Source organism: Xylona heveae, assembly GCF_001619985.1.
Source record: "Xylona heveae TC161 unplaced genomic scaffold L228scaffold_15, whole genome shotgun sequence".
NCBI classification, from domain to species: Eukaryota; Fungi; Ascomycota; class Xylonomycetes; order Xylonales; family Xylonaceae; genus Xylona; species Xylona heveae.
In genome coordinates, this window is record NW_017264207.1 from 274,522 (window position 1) to 293,195 (window position 18,674).

The 18,674-nt window shown below is 48.1% G+C and overlaps 5 protein-coding genes across 5 annotated transcripts; 1 reads left to right on the forward strand and 4 right to left on the reverse strand.

Moving 5' to 3' along the window:
* Positions 1-5,909: 5,909 nt before the first annotated feature.
* Positions 5,910-7,840, reverse strand: L228DRAFT_242048 (hypothetical protein; the record flags this gene model as incomplete). Its single annotated transcript, XM_018331377.1, has 6 exons — positions 5,910-5,937; positions 6,107-6,133; positions 6,332-6,901; positions 6,953-6,977; positions 7,036-7,211; positions 7,422-7,840. The coding sequence occupies 6 exons, from the start codon at positions 7,838-7,840 to the stop codon at positions 5,910-5,912; spliced, it is 1,245 nt and encodes a 414-aa protein (XP_018184566.1).
* A 166-nt stretch (positions 7,841-8,006) lies between these two features.
* Positions 8,007-10,424, reverse strand: L228DRAFT_251564 (hypothetical protein). The gene is made up of 4 exons (XM_018333582.1): positions 9,896-10,424; positions 9,649-9,847; positions 9,153-9,591; positions 8,007-9,096 (listed from the first exon to the last, which is right to left on the reverse strand). Exons 1-4 carry the CDS (start codon positions 10,319-10,321, stop codon positions 8,313-8,315), a joined length of 1,848 nt encoding a protein of 615 aa, XP_018184567.1. The 5' UTR covers positions 10,322-10,424; the 3' UTR covers positions 8,007-8,312.
* A 764-nt stretch (positions 10,425-11,188) lies between these two features.
* Positions 11,189-11,847, forward strand: L228DRAFT_234675 (multi protein bridging factor 1; the record flags this gene model as incomplete). The annotated part of the gene is made up of 2 exons (XM_018330672.1): positions 11,189-11,468; positions 11,527-11,847. Exons 1-2 carry the CDS (start codon positions 11,310-11,312, stop codon positions 11,845-11,847), a joined length of 480 nt encoding a protein of 159 aa, XP_018184568.1. The 5' UTR covers positions 11,189-11,309.
* A 783-nt stretch (positions 11,848-12,630) lies between these two features.
* Positions 12,631-14,322, reverse strand: L228DRAFT_254559 (putative isocitrate dehydrogenase; the record flags this gene model as incomplete). Its single annotated transcript, XM_018333837.1, has 7 exons — positions 12,631-13,055; positions 13,124-13,623; positions 13,684-13,720; positions 13,781-13,953; positions 14,076-14,122; positions 14,181-14,196; positions 14,279-14,322. The coding sequence occupies 7 exons, from the start codon at positions 14,320-14,322 to the stop codon at positions 12,631-12,633; spliced, it is 1,242 nt and encodes a 413-aa protein (XP_018184569.1).
* A 593-nt stretch (positions 14,323-14,915) lies between these two features.
* L228DRAFT_251569 (FTHFS-domain-containing protein) lies at positions 14,916-18,601 on the reverse strand. Its single transcript, XM_018333583.1, has 5 exons — positions 18,119-18,601; positions 18,029-18,049; positions 17,931-17,968; positions 15,350-17,877; positions 14,916-15,296 (listed from the first exon to the last, which is right to left on the reverse strand). Exons 1-5 carry the CDS (start codon positions 18,240-18,242, stop codon positions 15,188-15,190), a joined length of 2,820 nt encoding a protein of 939 aa, XP_018184570.1. The 5' UTR covers positions 18,243-18,601; the 3' UTR covers positions 14,916-15,187.
* Positions 18,602-18,674: the final 73 nt, after the last annotated feature.

Consider the following 18,674-nt stretch of genomic DNA (forward strand, 5'->3'; position numbering starts at 1 on the left):
GTTGCCCCTTTACCGTGCATCTTACTTTGTACATCCAAGTTAGCTCTAGATGCTCTCTCAAACCGCCGATTGATCAATTACAAGGCATTTGAGAAAACCCGGGAGAGAAAGTCCCGTTTGTTTATTTTCATTTCTTATTTCTTATTTCTTATTTTTTTTCCATTTCAATTTCCATTTCAAATTTTCCCCTCTCTGTCTCAGAAAATCATCTCGTCTCATCCATGCCGTCAGCCCACCCATCCCTGTTCATCTCAGGGTCTCAGTAATATCAATGCGACAGAGTAAACCTCTGTCAATTTTCTGACTTCCGGGGGGAGGGTAATCAACCCGGGGTACACGTACACGGTACATATTATCCGTTCTCCAATAGAAATTGGTGCGTCTCGTGACTCCTCCCAACTACCTACCTACCTTAAGCATGGCCGATTTGTCTGCCCAGCTGTCTCATCGACCCTTTCGGGGAAAAGAGGATGCACAACAGGGAATCAGGGTTAAGTCTCTTCTGAGCTTTTGCAGGAGTCCAGGACTGTAACAGATGTCAGTGCTTAATCGCTTCGCTGAGCAAAAGTCTCATGGACGACCATGTTATTTACCCGCCTTGTCTCATGCATCGTGGGCCACACTGCGTCTGAGTTTCACACAAGAAACGAACATGCTTATCTTGCCTGCTTTCCATCGACCAGCCGTGAATCCGTGATTTATTAGTTACACCGTAGTCATTGCGGAAGAATCCCAGTGGTCTGTTATCCAATAATGACAATGTAAAAAGAAGCGAAATGCAAAGACTGGGGTTTGGATATCCGATTCCCCAGCTCGTGCAGAGTGCCCAAACACAATTGACGCGGCTCTTCTCGCCCAGCGTTTACACCTACCTCAGCACGTCGATCAAAGTCACCGAGCTGGTCTGCCACTCTGACATGGTTGACATGTGCGCCAAGTCACGAGGACCGTTCTGTGAGACTGTAACCAGGTACGAGCCTGTACCACAGCAGGAATGACAAGGTAGGTATCCCGTCCGGTCAGTCAGCTGATTACACAGCTCATTTCTTATTTTTCCACAAGCATCAAAACATCAGAATGACACAAATGACCTTCTATTGTCCGGTTGCAACGCTTTAACATGAAAATTGAATATATCCAATTCAAACATTTTTCAACATAAACTTTTCCATTTCTTCCCGCGGTGAAATATCAACGAACACGACCAAAACAAATGGGATACGGCATCAGGCAGTAATAAAAAGGTCGACCTTTACCCGCTTCATTACAAGGGGAAAAGGTGCCCTAGCTGTACTTCATTCTAGCGGTCCATATCACCATTCCCGCTGGGTTGCTCATCTTGGTTCGATCCATTTTCGGCAACCACAGACTCCGTCTTCTCAGGAATATTCTGTTCCATTCTTTGCTTTGCCTCTTCGGCCAATTTCGTCCTCCAAGCACTCTGGCTTTCGTCTCCTAGATTGATTCCCATCTCTCTCATCCGGATTCTGGTGTAGGCCGGGCACGGCTCGTTCGATCCATCAAGGCAGAAGAACTTTTCGATGGGAGTGGCGGACAACGCGCCCTCAGTGGGCTTTGGATTTGTCGAATTTGAATCGCCGTTGCACCGATGGTGACTGGTCAGATCCGCTTCGCCAGCCTGACTATCTCGAGCCATAGTCTCTTCCGCGGTAGAATTCTGGTGTCCCGGATTATTTGCAAAATAGGAGTTGGTTCCCTCTTCACGGCGCCGTTCTTCAGCAATTACTCGTTTCGTATGTAAATACAGAGGATTTTCTTGCTACAGCCAACGTCATGGTTAGTTGATGCGATGACACTCTTGGGGCAGACTTTTGGACGTTTTCAAGATGGGAAGTGAGTAATGAAATTAAATACCTGGTTTTGCATTTTGTTGTGTTTGTGCGTGTATAACTCGGACACAAGATGCAGGGGCAGACTCTCTTTTGAACAGCGAGGTTTCTTTTTCCGCGAAATGAAATGATGTACTCGAATCTTCTAAGCCAGTTTTATTTTTTAAAGATGCCGCTTAACCACAAGCTCAACGACTACTGTATGATGCCTCCAAGGTGAGTACGACGTACAAGAACCAATGGGAGTCAGGACAACCTTCAGACACTTACCTTCGTGGAAGCCGATGTTGCCTCAGAACGATGTGCTCAGCAGAGCTTGTATGAAAGAAGAGAGTGCTCAAACAAAGTTTAGCCCTCCTGAGTCAACTCCTACTCCTCCGTTGTTTGTGCAGCGTTTATAGAATTCCCTATCACTTTCCTTCCCCAGATACACCTTGTTCAACCTGTTGCTCGATTGACGAGAACCAATTCCGAATACAACTTAGCACGGGGCCAGTTTGCTGGGTACGATATGAGTGGCAAAGTACGGTGGTGTGTTTGGGATTAAGGTCGTGCTCTTCGAAGCTATGGAAAAATCAACGTCCAAGGCAGAATGAGACTTGCCCGTAATGATATCAAAGAAAATTGAACAGCAGCGCCGGTCCAGAAAGAGAAAGGCAAATGGTGATCTGTAAGCCGAATGAAATGGAATGAAGATATGTCGGAGAAAATATGATATTAAGAAGACAGGAGAGCATGACGGCTTATATAGCCTTTAGAAGGAAGCATCGCCGTGATAAAGTGAAGAGAAGAGAAAACTCCTCTGGCATCGAACTCGACATACGAAGACGTGGCAAAGGTATTCCGCAATTTCCAAGCCGCAGTAGGATCCAGCGGTGACTGTTGGAAGGGCGAATTTTGACATTGGGAGTATACAGGCGTCTGCGGGCACGTTGTGGCTGCTATGCACATTTGCCAGCGCAGATCGTCAACGCGCGTTGAACGGCAGGAGTGCAGCCCTATACTACTCGAAATCGATGGTAAACTCCCACATCCACCTCGTTTGAGTAACCATGCTTGCATAGGTCAGTGCCCATTCCTCAAACTGAATGTCAGCTGCATGATTGCCTTTCAAAAGGCAACTGCCTCGAAATTTGATGTCAATTATCAAGTCACAAATCAGACTTGGCCGCCTTGTGGTAGACATCCAACACTTAGTCGTCACAAGTTTGAACCCTGCTAAACACGTCGCACCATCGAGATTAGCTTTGTCACAATATAGATTGGGCAGCATTAATGTGCGCTAGACTTTATGGAAAGAGCGGGCTAGGTCGTTATATCTTTTGATATTTGTCGAGCATTGGAAATAGCTTCCTTATTTAGCACAGCCTGGTCAATAAATCAGCCATCTGTCTGCTCGCTCAAGCCCAGGTGGTACAAGAAAAGCAGCGGTGAACATTCACTTTTGTGCTTGGTTTAAACTGAAGGTCTCCATCCCCCTGCACGGGCTTCAGAGCTACTCCGCCATAAGGTCAAGGGGGAGTTATTGTTGCCTATAGCATTGAACGCAGAATATCCCACCACGGCTATAGTTGCAGATTGCCCTTGCCAATCTGAAGATGCGTAACATCAGAATGCGGGTGATGCACTTGGGTCCTTGCGGGCTGGTCGAAGCAGCGTGTAGATCATTCATAATCATTTCTCAATTCCAGTATAGAGGTAGAAGGGATCTTCCAACTAACAGAATAATCGTGGCGGGCGCCATACGCTTAGCAAGGTAGTAAGCGCCGGGCAACTAGAGAGGTGATACGCTTGAGACTCCCGAGATCTCGATCAATGGATGTTTTTTCTCCGGCGTTGAATAAGCCAGGCCATTTTCAGAATTGTCTTCGCAATCAGGATTCCTGGAGATTCGAGCATACTCGAACGATTCTGTCACCGCCGCTAATCTCATTTCTAAGCCGAGACCTTTCATGACTCGGTCGAGGGGCGGGTGGTCGAGCTCTGGTGCCTACAATCGTTGTCATCGCCAAAGTGACGCCAGTCACTACGCGTGTTCGGAAATTAGGTACAATTTGGAGCTTGCTCGAACGAGTTTGCTGCAACGTCGCAAGGATTCCACGTCAATATGGACCGGCTAGATTCTGCAGACCCCTCTTCTGCTATGAGGGAATTATTCTCGTTTGGGACTGAACTGATTCAATTAGTTCGATTAATTGATGGCTCTTAGAATTGAACGACTGGTACAAGCTCCAGAATAGACTCTCACATAGCAAATCGCGTTCACGGACCAGGTTTATAACACTTATGCAAGCCACCAAGCCACTTATCTGCGAAAATAATGGGAACAATGGTAACCAAAAAAAAAAAAGATACAAAAACTCACAGAGATAATGGGTTGCATCTGCGGCTACATCTTACACCCAGAAGGACGGAGGTGATCATTTGCTTGGGACGGCATGTATCGCCGTTTTCGATCATTGTTTGAGGTAACACAAAAGACGACCTATCAGCAGCTTTGCTCTTGAACGAACGAAGCTGATGGTCCAATTGAAGGGAATTGGATTCGTAGTTTGGAATCAACATCAGGCTTCCCTGGGACCCTGGCTCTCAACAACTAGCTCACCGCTTCAGGGATGCTAGCTATTGATATAACAACGCATCATGATCTTTGTTGATGGACACATCATTAGTACTTTGGGGGGTTGTGCAAGAGATACAGAGATTCTATTGGTCCAAGATCCTCAGTAGAGCAAAAAAAGCGGTAAAGAGCGGTCAAGCACAATTTTCATAGGATGAGCCTCAATTCAGAGGCCGCAATGTTATTTTCGGCGTCAAAATCGTCCCAACATGTGAGAAGAAAAATGACTCTCAGTAAGAAAGATTATCGTCTTATTTCGCATTAAGGCAACAGGGCAGTTCATGCAATGTCGTCTTTCACTCACGCTTCATACATGCGATGTTTGAGCGGGCGGAATCGTAATTAGCTTCGGGCGGGGACGAGCCGAAGAACAGCGGTCCGAAGAGCGATGACCTAGCTAATCTTTGGCGGAACTCCGGGCCGGTAGAGAACTGCTACGCTGGAGAAGCCAAAATAATGGCATGGAAAGGGACAATGACAGGTTTAGGTTCAGACATGTCCCGACAACTAGGAAACCAGAAAGCCATCCACGCCCTCGGGGTCCCGAGAGAATGGCCCAGATACTGTTAAATCTAATGATCGCTGCCGGGTAAATGTATCCGAACTGGCCCCGGTCTCGATAGTGGCCTGAACAGCCATGTCTAGGGCAAAGTTAGCCTTCGCCAGGGGAAGCGAACGAGCTGCACAATCCTACAAGCTTCAGCCGAACGAGGGAAGATCGAGCCACCTTACGACAACCTCTCTTGTTTCAATCCCACCGTGAACAATTGCCGGCTGCCCTTTTTGAGTCACTGAAAGTGACGAGGTGGACCCAGGCGCATATCATCACATACATACCGTATACTTAGCATTAGTGCTGGCTGGTACTTTTGTGCTACTATATAGGTAGGCAGAGGGCGATAGTTGAAATGCTTTGGGAAGCAATACAGATCATTGAGAGCGAATCGGGCCATCGATCTACCAATCAATGCCTGGAAAATGGCACCTGCATCTGAGAGCCCCTGCGCATTCAATGATGTTTGTCCAGGATGAAGGTGTATTTGATCTTTTTCCCGGGGCTCGGTCCATGCCGCTGAGCGTACTCCCCTCATCGCCGATGAACCATCCTAAGTGCGAATAAATATCCCCCCAAGATTTCCTGTGGCTAGACGCAAAGGGCGGTGGACTTTTGACGATAGAACACGGGAGTCGAAATCCGCTAAACACAATCATGCCCAATTGAAACCCCTCGGAAATTGCGGCCACGCAAAGCCCAATCTTCCTGTGTTCCATCCTGTCTCACTTAATATTTTTTTTTTCCCCCAGAGGTAAGGCGACGAATAGACCTAGCACCGAGTTTCACAACACCAACCGTGCCAAGTTCAGTTGTAGTTCGCTCGAGCTTCTGGTTGTTTCCCCCCCTCCCCTTATGTGCTGAGTCGGGTCAAAATTGATAACATTCATGTTGTAGGATATCTGAAATTGGATCTATATAGTATTATACCAGCATTTGTAATGTTTATCCGGGTCTGTTTTATGCACTTGAGTAATACGCGTATGCTGATCACAGACGCCATGCTGAACCGCACTGGTAGTATAAATTCTCTTCCGCTCTTAGACTCTACGGTGTCACGGCGGATCACTAGCCCTCATATACCTTCGGGAGGGGAAAAAGTCATATTGCCTGACCAAGTGGTAGTAATACTGGTGGCCTGCGAAGAATATCCTTTATCGCAGCAGGGGTGCTGCATCTCCGAATCTCTTCCATTTGGTCGACGACCGACTGAAAACTTGTTTTGTCAAGGTTGAGTCAGCGAAGAATTCCCAAACATAACCAAAGATTTCCCCCCTATGAACACGAAAGCGAAGGATAGATACGTACATTGCTTGTGGTCCAGCAATCAGCGTACCCTCAATCTCCTGTTTGAGCGATAGAGGTAAACTCTTTAAACGAATGTCTTTTTGTAGTCGACTTCTCACGTAGATACGAATGTCTTCCTCGACGTGGCTGTTATTAATCTCAATTGACACAACGCGTCGAGCAGATAGCTCTTCTTCGATATCTTCCTCCCTTTGGCTCGTCACAAGCAGTCGAAGCTTGTTTGGGTGTGCTTGAAGAACGAGGTCAAAGAAGTCGAAGATTCGTTGGCGTTCAAGGCATTTCTCTATTGCATCAAATACCAGAAACACCCGGGTAAATTCGTCCATGACGGTCTTGAATGTCGTGACGACATCACTTTCGCGCGGTTGACGAAGAGCACCATTGCATTTCTCGTGAAGAAGCTCCACGCACTTAGGAAGGTCATTGATCTGACAGCAAAGCTGACTGATAAGCGCCGACACAACTGTTCCTGTACCCTGATTATATTTACCATGGGGGTTGAAGTAGAAAAATGCAATTCCTACTCCAGCTCGCTTCACGTTCTGATCCAAATCATCAACAATTCTGGAGCTAAAGCATTGTTAATTATCATACTTTCTAAAGCAGATATCCATTCCTTACCAGAGGACCGTTTTCCCAGAACCAGCTGGTCACATTAGTCCTTCTGTTCTTCCATAACCGAAATTGGCGAGAAATGAACCTACGAATGCCATATAAACATAAAAGTGTTTCGTGGGTAACGCTTGAGAGAAATGACTTCCACTTGATATAATCCTCATTTTCACATAGCCATCTACCGGTGTGTGTCGCCCTTTTCCCGCAAGCTTCGACGTGGCTCAAAGAAGTGTCGTTGGTGGAGAGCCAGCGTAACACCTCATACCTATAATCATCTGTTACATCAGCAAATGATTAAGGAGCATGCCGAATTGGCAATACTGACTAATCTTCTTCAACGAAATCTGTTGACTTAAGTCGAGTAGTTTCTGATGATTGGTAGCATTTATAGCCCTGCAAAAAGTTCAGTAGATTATCCTATTAGATTTCAACTCGCAGAATTACGGAATACCCCAATCAGTGATGTTTTACTTACACTGTGTCAGCATCCAGCGCAAGAGATAGGCTAGTCTTGTGCCTTTCAAGGACAGTAAGGGTTTCATGCAACTCTTTCTCTTTGAGCGGCCATAATAAGGCACTCTTCAACTTTCCTAGCCCGGTAGCAGAAACGTCTTTTTGTAAGCGGTTCTGAAGTTTCGTCAAAACGAGTCGGCAGCGGTCAAGGACACCGTGCTTTACAACCTCGGTGACTGCAGATAAATTTCCAGAATGTTTGCTCTCTAAATCTCTGATACTCTCCAAAAGAAAAGCAATGTGTTTTAATTCGGCAGTGACTGAAACAATAAGTCCGGATTTTGCATAAATTTTGAATTTATACTGATGACAAATTTTCGCGACGGAGTAAGTCAATTGAAGAACAGAGATAATGCTGGCTGCGACACTCAACCCGTCCATTGCTGAGATCGGAATTCTCTGAGCGTCCGGGTCTCAATGATGTGATAATAAATTGTTTCTGGCATTTTTGATGCCATTGTAAAAAGGCGCGAGCTAGGCTCTTTGAACCCCATAAGAATTGCATGCGTTGGCAGCTCTGCTCCGCATACAATTTTTGAAGCACTTCGCCTTCAGCTAAGAAGATAGGGGTTTGAGACACCATTTGCAATGCCTTTGAGACGGATTGTCCATCAGATGCACAGTAGGCTGCATTTGCGGTGGATGGTCCTATTATCTTCGGATATCTTGCAGGGGGCAAATGCAGTACGATTTACCGAGAATACCCAACTGCATATGTGTGATAACGGTACAACCGCGCGGTAATAAGTCGATTGCTCACAAGTTGATCGGTCCAGAAGTAAATGTGATCAAAATTCTGACTCTCCCTGGTTGATAAGGAGACGTGTGCCAATGAAATTTGGTATCGACAAGCTTATAACCGGGATTTTAGGAATGCCCATGCATGAAGGCTGCTCCAAAAAGTGCCAGCGAATAATAACGAGCGCCACGAGCCTGATAGACCGAGAATCGTAGCAGGAGCTGACCTAGCAGATTGCATTGAAGCAAAAGCCAAAGCGCATCTTAGGCAAAAGTCGTAAATTTGCAGGAGGAGCGGAAAGCCGAACCCAATCTCGTCTGTCAAAATCACGGTAAGGCAAGCGCGCCGATAATCCTGGGCTTCGACTACAGACAAGTAGCGCTTAGCAAAGCTGTCAAGAACAGAGTCAGGGGCATTCCGTGCTCTAGATGCATAAATTGAGCGTCCAGACACGTGGTGGCGGCGAAGCGATGTGAATTGGCGGCATCGGGCAAGAAGGCGCCATCTCCAGGAGTCGAATGGACGCATATGCTGTGCTTTGTCTCGTCCTGTTGCAGAGTCTAAAAGTTTTGGATTTGATAAGATTGCCTTAAGTAGCTCCAAATTTGAGATCCTGACCGTGGCTTGGCCGTGAGCATATCCTGCTGATTCTTCTTCTATTGCATCAAAAGGGTCTTCATATCGGATAAAATGGCGATAAAAGTCAGGACTGAGGATATTGATATCTATATCTGTGATTTGTATGTTTGTTGCATCCTCTGATTCAGCGCACCGCAATGAGCTGATATACTCAGTTTGTGGACGATTTCCTGCACAAGAAGTGTATTTTACCCGCAATGGTGATTTTGCATGTCGAACCTGCCATTCCAACAAGCTGTGAAAACATCTCTCTATTGAGCTGTAACAAGTTTTAGTACAAGTAATGTTTCAAGTACTTAAGAATTGTAAACTCACCGTTCACTGGAGTCGGCATGTCTTGTGATGCTGTTTTCTGTTACAACTGGCCTTCTCCACACTTTGAGCCTTCGCTTGATGAACAGCTTGGCTGCTTCTCTGAGAATGCGAGGGAATGTGACTAGTCCAGCCCACCACCACGTAATGACGAATTTGAAGGCGTCCCAGCCGGTCAGCAGACTCGGATCAATAGCTTTTGCTACTGAAGCCACACTTGCGGTAAGTTTTGGTTTATTTCCTGCCGAATTGAGCACGACGGTGTTGCAAATAGTCGGAGATCGTTCTTTACAATTGGCAAGGGGATCAATTGCCATGAATGTGTAGAATCCGTCTCTGTTATTGAATGGTGAAACGTAAAATTCCTTCTTCCAGGAACTGCGCAGGCTTGATAAATGGTCTGTGGTATAGCTTTGACTATTGACAAGCTTTTCGCCGATTCCTAACGCCACCATTTAGTATCGAGATTCTAGACAAGCTTGTAAAGGCTCTCACATACCATTGACAACAGGGCCAGCCTTCGGCTTGACAAAATACATGTGTCTCTCATCGAATGTATTATTGACCTCCAGAATCATAGCTTGGAGGATCTTTTCATGGGAGTAGAGGTACCAGAAAGAGACCGGGTTGAAAGAATAGCCAAGAAACGCAGGTGCGGTAACCAAATATGCAAATGGATAATCGCTCGGATCGCAACACTAGTTTTGTCAGACACAGATTGCATTCACCCAAGTAAGAGATCATACTTGAGAAAGAAGATACGAGTGAAGCTTCTCTGAAAGTCCACCAGGAGAATAACCACGCTGTAAGTAGTTATCTGCACTTATTGTAAACCAGTTGTTTCGCGCTTCGCTATCGACGGACAGTACTGGCCCTACTCGACTTCGCATGCCAACTGGAATGCCAACGAGCAGATATGAGTAACAGAAAGAATGCCGTTTGGGGAAATGTCTTGTATGAGCGGTTTCGCATGGAAAGAACAATGGTTTAGCAAATGAAGAATGCGTATCAAATGATGACGGGAGGTCTTCTAGGCGGGTCATCCGTTGCCAACCGCGCCAAAACGTTAAAAAGATCACGAGAGTAGCACTCGAAATAATAACATGTATTTGACATGAAAGCGCATTGTGATATAGGGCACCAAATGGCCACTGATCAATCCACCAGCCCATGCTGAGAATAATGAGTGCATCTAGGATAGCGCCTCTGTCACGTAAACAAAGCCGTAGAGCTAAACCAAGTGAAAATACAACCAGGCCTAGGGAAATGGCGCCTTCAGCCATTAGGTGAAATGTCATATTTTTCTCAGAAGCATCTAAAAAGACGAAATTTAAGGTCAATTCATGGTGAAAATGCAAGCTCATTGAACCTCACGTGGTCATGGCGGACCAGGGTTAGATGATGACATCTACGATTTGTCGCAAGCGGAAAGCGCAGCGACCACGACCCCGTACGAGGGGTAGAAAAGGAACGCGGGGCGCACAAGTCAAACACCGGGCAATATTAGCACAATCATCGCTTGAGGACGATAATCAGGTCGCATGTTGCTTCAACTCGGTGGAAATTCAGAATATGCTGATCATTTGCAAGGAAGTATTTAAGCCGGAGCCAAAAGCCGGGGAACTGCGGCAGAATGCAGTAGTGCACCCGTACAGCGTACTCGTAGGTAAAAAATTCGCTGTAAATCTAGATTCAGCAGAAAGAAAAAAAGTTAGCATTTTAGGCGATAGGTGGCGTTTCCATAGCTAGCTGGGTTGAAAAGTCAATGAGCCTCCAGAAGACTGCCAGTCCGACGATATCCCCAGGTCAGGCTGAATCAATGTCCTTAAACTTTAAAGCTGAACCGTAAGTTCACTACGGGAGTAGAGAGCGTGCTCTGACAGGGCTGCGGAGTGTGTCTAGTACGTAGTAGAGAGGGCAAGTCAGGGTAGAAAGCCATGGAAATGGGCGCGCAGAAACCCGCTATACCCTCTGAGGTTTAGCCTATGAATCATATGGCCCCTCGGTCCTTTTTGACCTCTTTCCCCTTCAACTTTCGCCCCCAACTCCTTTCAAACGTCAGAACATAAACGCAAAGTTCCCCAGCACACAAGTGTAATCTACTTCTTACATTCATCATTTTAATCTTCTCAAACCCAAACATCACTAGAATTCATCACCATGTCTGACTGGGACAACGTCACCAAGATTGGTAGCCGTGTTGGAGGCAGCGGTGCAGCTGCCCCACGTGAGAAGGTCGTCAGAGGAAACGCCGCTTTGAACGCTGCTCAGAGAACCGGCGGTGTCCTCAGTACCGACAAGAAATACGCCTCTTCCAACGTACTCATCCTTGTAATTTATCTCTTTAGACTTGGCAAATGCTGATTTAAACTTTTAGACAAACTTCAGCACCGGAGGTCAGCGAGACACCAAGGTCGCCAACTCCGACGACATCGTCAAGCCTCTGAAGGTCGACCCAAGGACCGCCAAGGCTATTGGTGCTGCTCGTCAGAAGCTCGGTCTGACCCAGGACAAGCTGGCCCAGATGTGTGCAATTCCCAAGGCCGACATCGCCTCCTACGAAAACGGAAGCGGAAAGCCCAACCAGCAGCACTTCAACAAGATTGAGAATCAGCTGAAGTGCATCATCAGAGGGCCCAAGCTTGGTCAGCCCAAGTTCAAGCACTCTCCGAGCCCGATTGAGGGCATGACTTTTTAAAGAGGTGCTGGTTCGCTTGTGTTTTTCGTAACGAATTCCCGACGAGACATGTTCATTAAAAGGTGTATTGGTTTGGAATGGCCTGCTTTTTTGGGGAGTCCATGATATCTATTCATATCGATTAGCGGACTGTTTTTCATGTGGCCTTTTCTCCTTTTCCTTTGTTTAATTAGATCATTGCATAAGAAAACAGAGAACTGGACAGGGGCATATTGTGCCCAATCAATCTTCTGACCCCGATTTCGGACACTTTATTGAATTCTGCCATTGTGTTTATGTTTCTGATTGTCCACCTATGAGTTTCGCCAGCAATCAAAATTTTGTATCACAATTGACGTCATTGGTAAATTTTCGAGACACCGTCAACAAACGTCATAGGATCCCAAGTAAAACTGGCGATGGCCAGTGACGAATGGACCGTGCGGAGCATATTCCTTTAACAAATGCTTGAAAATGCAATCCAGGCCATGGAGGACCGTACGACTTACAATATATACGTCGTCAAGAATCGCCATTCAAAAGTCGTGTATGCTTCAACAAATTCGAATGATATGGTGTCTATAAACTAGTGTACAGGCTGGTCAAGCAGTTGTAGCTGGCTCTGCCGACATGGAAAAGGGGAGGATAACTCCCTATATACTGATTTTAAAACATACAAGAACGCTCATTCGCTGATTGTTCGAAACAAAATCCAAGGCTTCGCCCACAAAAACTTTTTCGGGGGGTGTTTTGACATGTACCAGAATGTCGAGGTATCATTACAAGTTTCTATGAAGAAAGCATTTACAGCTTCTTCTGGAGGTTGTCCCTCATGCGCTTCTCAACAGCGTTGAGGTACTCGGTGGTGGTGGCGTAGTCCTTACGCTCAGTCTTGCCGCAAGAGAGAGCAAGGTCCTTGGTCATGATACCGTCAACCTGAACGGTGTCAATGCAGGCTTGCTCAAGGGATTCCGCGAAAGCAACAACGTCGGGGGTGTTGTCGAGCTTGCCGCGCTGGATGAGACCACGGGTCCAGGCGAAGATGGAGGCAATGGGGTTGGTCGAGGTCTCGTTGCCCTTCTGGTGCTCACGGTAGTGACGAGTGACGGTACCGTGGGCGGCCTCAGACTCGAAGGTCTTGCCATCGGGGGTCATGAGGACCGAGGTCATCAGACCGAGAGAGCCGAAGCCCTGAGCGACAATGTCGGACTGGACATCACCGTCGTAGTCTTAAAATATGTTAGAATTATTGACAGGTAGATTGAGGATAAAGAGCATATCATCGGAAGCGACTTACTCTTGAGGGCCATGACGTAGCCACCCTTGCTCTTGATCATCTGGGCGACCATGTCGTCAATGAGACGGTGCTCGTACCAGATGCCCTTGGCCTCGAATTGCTTCTTGTAGGTGGACTCGTAGAGGTCCTCAAAGATGTCCTTAAAGCGGCCGTCGTACTTCTTCAGGATGGTGTTCTTTGTGCTCATGTACAAGGGAAGGTTCTTGTCAATGGCAATCTTGAAGCTGGCGTGGGCGAAGCCAGTAATAGACTCGTCAGTGTTGTACTGAGTCTGGGCGACACCGCCACCGTTCTTGAACTGGTAGACCTCAATGGCCTCGGGCTTGCCACCCTCGGGAGTGAAGACCATCTCGAGCTTGCCAGGACCGGGGGCGACGTAGTCCTTGGCACGGTACTGGTCACCGAAGGCGTGACGGCCAATGATGATGGGCTCCTTCCAGCCGGGAACGAGACGGGGAATGCGGTCGATGATAATGGGCTCACGGAAGACAGTTCCTCCGCTAAAACCAGAGGTTAGAATTATTGTTTCAGTTTGCGACTGCCAACTAGGATAAACTTACAGATGGTTACGAATGGTACCGTTGGGGGAGAGCCACACTGAAATTTCTCATATTAGTCGCCTGGGATGTCCATTGATTGGCGTGCGATAAGTCTTACTCTTCTTCAAGTTGAACTCCTTAACACGGCCCTCATCGGGGGTGATGGTAGCGCACTTGACACCAACGGAGTACTGCTTGATGGCCTCGGCAGCATCAAGGGTGACCTGATCGTTGGTCTGGTCACGGTACTCAAGACCCAAATCATAGTACTTGAGGTCAACGTCGAGGTAGCTGGACATGTCCCGTTAGAGTCTCATAAAATCATTTGACATCGAAGCAGCTAGGACTTACGGGTGAATGAACTATAATCGACAAGAGTCAGTAAACTGTGTCAAATTCATCCAAGATGTTACGTTCCACGTACCTTGTCCTTGATGTCCTTCCAGATGATTCTGGTCATCTACACAATCTGGGGTCAGAACGACAGCCGGCACTTATAAATACCGAAGATAGCATACCTCATCACCATCGAGCCTTTGTGACACAGAAACAGTCAGCTCTCCGCATCATTGGAGCGAGGAAGGGCACCATTGAAAGTGCTAGCGAGATGACTTACTCAACGACAGGGTTCTTCACCTGAATCTTCTTGATCTCAGACATCTTTCTGGATTGAGTGAAGGAAACACCGAAAGCGGGTCGCTGTCTGCTCAACTGAGCCAACGAAGGCGTGGAAGGGCGAAGGCCAGCGGTGGCCGTGCGGAGAGAGGTAGCGACGCGGAGAGACATGGGGGGCAATACGTTGGGACAACGGAATTGCTTCTTCGAGAGGTCGAAGCAAAAGAATTGATGCAGGCGCTTAGCTTTACATACGTTTACAGAAGGTGGCCTATGAGTACCCGTGGGGCACACGTGAGGGATTGGAAGAGTGGGTCAAGTGTAGGCGATAAGCAAAATGCGCACAAATTTTGGTCGCCGCGATTGTCGATATGACAACATCGTCCCAAGAGCGGCCAGGTACAAGCGTTCGTCATGCCATGCATTCGCCCATTGCTGCGTCCTTGCACTTTACCTCTGCAGGTTTAGCACGTGGGAAGGAGCCGAAAAACGGAGATGCTGGCCGAGGGGCACTCTCGGTCTCGGAGCGCCGTTTGGGGGCCTCGCTCCACCAAAAAGTGCGACTCTTCGGCATACCCACCCAGTCACGAAGGTAATTATTGACCAAAGCTGCTTCGTATCATTCGATCGCTTTGCAAGGCCCATCCCTATTCCGAAATTCTGTATTACAATGGAAACTTCATCTATGATAAATTGAGTGTCTATCACTAGGATCCCATCTAATAGTTATTTATACCAAGGTCCACGCAGAGAAGAAATATTTTCTTTTCCCACGCGTATCCCCTCAAAATGTATCGTTATATGAACAGAAGAAAAATAATTAATATTGATCATCAAAAATCATGCAAATTGTTTTCTTTTGAAGAAAAGGATTTGCTTCGAGAGGGCGGTGTCTAATGCAAAGAGTAGTTTAGAAGAGACCATCAATCTCGCCAGTCTCCGGGTCAACGTCAACGTTGAGGTATCCGGGAGCGGTCGGCAGACCAGGAATGGTCTGGATATCAGCAGCAAGGGCGTACCTTTGAAATAGTTAGCAGTCGCTTTAGGACAAATCTAGAAGAAGTAGACTTACAGATATCCGGCACCAACAGCCAACCGGACGTCTCGAATGGGTATCGTGAAGCCTGATGGCGCTCCCTTGAGAGCGGCATCGTGGCTGAGAGAGTACTGTGTCTTAGCAATGCAGATCGGCAGGTTTCCGAAGCCTTGCTTCACATAGGTGTCGACCTTCTTCTGAGCGAGCTCGCTGAACTCGACCTTCTCCGCACCGTACATAACCTTTCCAATCTTCTCGATGCGCTCCTGCACAGTCCCGTCAAGGTCATAGAGGAGCTTGAAGTCCTTGCCCTTGGAGCTGGCTGAAATGACACCCTTGGCAAGGTCAACAGCACCCAAGCCACCGTCGGCCCAGTGGTTGGCGGGAATGGCGTCATCAGCGCCAGCAGCGACTGCCTCCTCACGGATCACGGCGATCTCGGCATCGGTATCCGTTGAAAATTTATTGATAGCAACGACGACGGGAACACCATACTGTCTTGCGTTGGAGATGTGCTTCTTGAGGTTGACACAGCCCTTTCGGAGAATGTCGACATTCTCCTTGGTGTAGACTTCGTCGAGAGGAGCGCCAGGGCTGATATCGGGGCCACCACCGTGGACCTTCAGAGCACGGACCGTTGCGACAATGACCACAACGTCTGGAGAGATGCCAGAGGAGCGAGCCTTGATGTTAAAGAAGCGCTCACCACCCATGGTGAAGTCGAAACCAGCCTCGGTCACGACGTATCCGGCTCTGTCGTTGTAATCCTCGTCGGGCTCAGTACCAGCAAGCTTCAATGCAAGTTTATCGGCCAAGACTGAGCTAGCTCCGATACTAATGTTGGCAAAAGGCCCAGCGTGGACAAAGACAGGGGTGCCCTCAAGAGTCTGCATCAGATTGGGTTTGAGAGCATCCTTCATCAGAGCAGTCAAAGCGCCACCCGCGCCAATGTCGTCGCAAGTGACAGGGTCACCGCTGCGGGAGGTCGCAACCACCATCCGTCCCAGTCTCTCTCTCATGTCCTTAAGATCATTGCTGAGAGCCAGAATTGCCATACATTCGCTGGCAACAGTGATATCAAAACCGGTTTGACGAGTCGTTCCTTTTTCAGTGGAAGCTTGTCCGACAGTGATCTGCCGGAGATGACGGTCGTTCACATCGAGGACGCGTCGCCAGGTAATGGTATCGGGGTCAATATCCAATCTGGCGAAGCGACGGATTTCATCCTCCGTGAGATCATCAGGGTTGGTTTTGTTGATACCCAATTTATTCAAACGACGGAACATGATCGGTGCAAACTCCCGCTTGCCCTTCTTAGCAGGTACAAGACGTCTGTAGAGAGGTCCGTCTTTTTGGGTAGATTCATGGAACATTCTGGTCTCGATGGCCGCGGCGAGGAGATTAGTAGCCGCCGCAATCGCATGAATATCGCCTGTAAGGTGCATGTTGAACTCGTCCATGGGGATAACCTGGCTGTAGCCTCCACCAGCCGCTCCACCCTTGATACCAAAAGTAGGACCTTGGCTAGGCTGCCTAACGTTGGCAAAGGCAATCTTGCCGAGGTGAGCGCCGAGGGCCTGAGTCAAGCCCATCGTAGTCGTAGACTTGCCCTCACCAAGAGGAGTAGGAGTGATACCGGTGACAAGGATATAGCGACCATTGCGGCGATGAGAGAGTCGCGACAGCGCCTTGAGATCCACCTTAGCTTTATACGCTCCGTAAGGCTCGAATTCCTGGGCCGCAATACCGAGCTCGTCTGCAAGTCGGGTAACTGTCTTAGGGTGTTGGGCTCTCGAGATTGCAATGTCGGAGGGAACGGGAGATTGGAGCTTCAATGGCAGAGGAGTGACATGTCTCTGCTTCAGGACCTCGAAGTAGCGTTTGGCAGAGTCGACAACGTTCTGGAGAAGCATAGCTACCGTCATTGGCCCCACGCCACCGGGAACGGGCGTGATCTGAGAGGCCACCTGCGCGGCAGACTCAAAGTCAACATCACCGACGAGTCTTTGGCCCGACTTCTTGGTTTCATCGGGAATGTAATTGGTTCCAACATCGATGACAACAGCCCCAGGCTTCAGCCATTCGCCCTTAACAAACCCTGGTTGGCCGATGGCAGCCACTACGATATCAGCCTTTTTGATGAAGTCTTCGACGTCTTTGGTGCGTGAGTGGCAGACGGTAACAGTGGCATCAGCGTTTTTCAGCAAATAGCTCACAGGGCTACCGACAATGTCGCTTCGGCCGAGAACAACAGCATTCTTGCCCTTAACTTCAACGCCGCTTTCCTCAAGGAGTACCATAACCCCCTTGGGCGTGCAGGGAGTAAATAGAGGGTGGCCGCCACGCTTAGCAAGCTCACCAATGTTGGTAACTCCAAAGCCGTCGACGTCTTTTTCATCGGCAACAGCGGAGGTTACGGCATGCTCTGAGATGTTTTTAGGGAGTGGAAGCTGGACAAGGATTCCATGCACCGAAGGATCGCTGTTCAGCTCCGCAATGTGCTCCAGAAGCTCAAGTTCGGTGATTGACTCCGGGTAGTGAGCGAGGTTGCAAATAATGTTGGCCTTTGAGAAATTAGTTTGCAAATAGGAATTGACGGCAAATATTTGGTACAAACCTGCTCGGCAGCCTTCAGCTTCATGCGAACATAGGTGCCTGGGTAGATTAGCTATTATATCATGCTATCGGATTTCGCACACTGTCGACTTCACATACTCGAGTCAGATCTGTCGCCAACTGCAACGCAAGGGTATGTCAGTAAATTTTTTGCTAGTAAATAAGATAATTTCCCAGTATGACTCTAACCTTGAATAATGGTCAACGAAGGCTTGAACCTCGGGTTCGTCTCCTGGACCTTTTGGATCTCGGCATGGAGTCTCTCCCGAATGTTCTTAGCAATAGCCGTGCCGTCAATCTTTGTAGCGGTCATTTTGGGCCTCTCCGAACTGAACAGTCGGCTGGACGAAGAGCGAATGACGTTCCGAGCAGTTCGCACTGGCCTTGGAGAAGAAACCAGTGAATGTGAGCTCGTGTGATAAAGGGAGTGTGGCCCAGAAGAGGAATTTCCAGCGTGGTGGGCTGTTGACAGCTGCAACGAACGTGAAGAGGGGTCCTGCAAACGTCGCGGTAAACGTTGCGGTAGACGCCGCCGAATGGCGCACGAGTGCGGAGTCAAAATTGGCTGGCGGATCAGCATATTATTAGACGCCCACCACCAAATCTCCGACACCGAGGCTGCAGATGGGCCTCTGATGGACGAGCTTGTGACAGTGAAAATGTGCAATTGACGACGATGAAGGAATGACTGGTCAATGAATCGAAAGATGTAATTATGAACGCCTACGATCTCATGGCCCGTGGC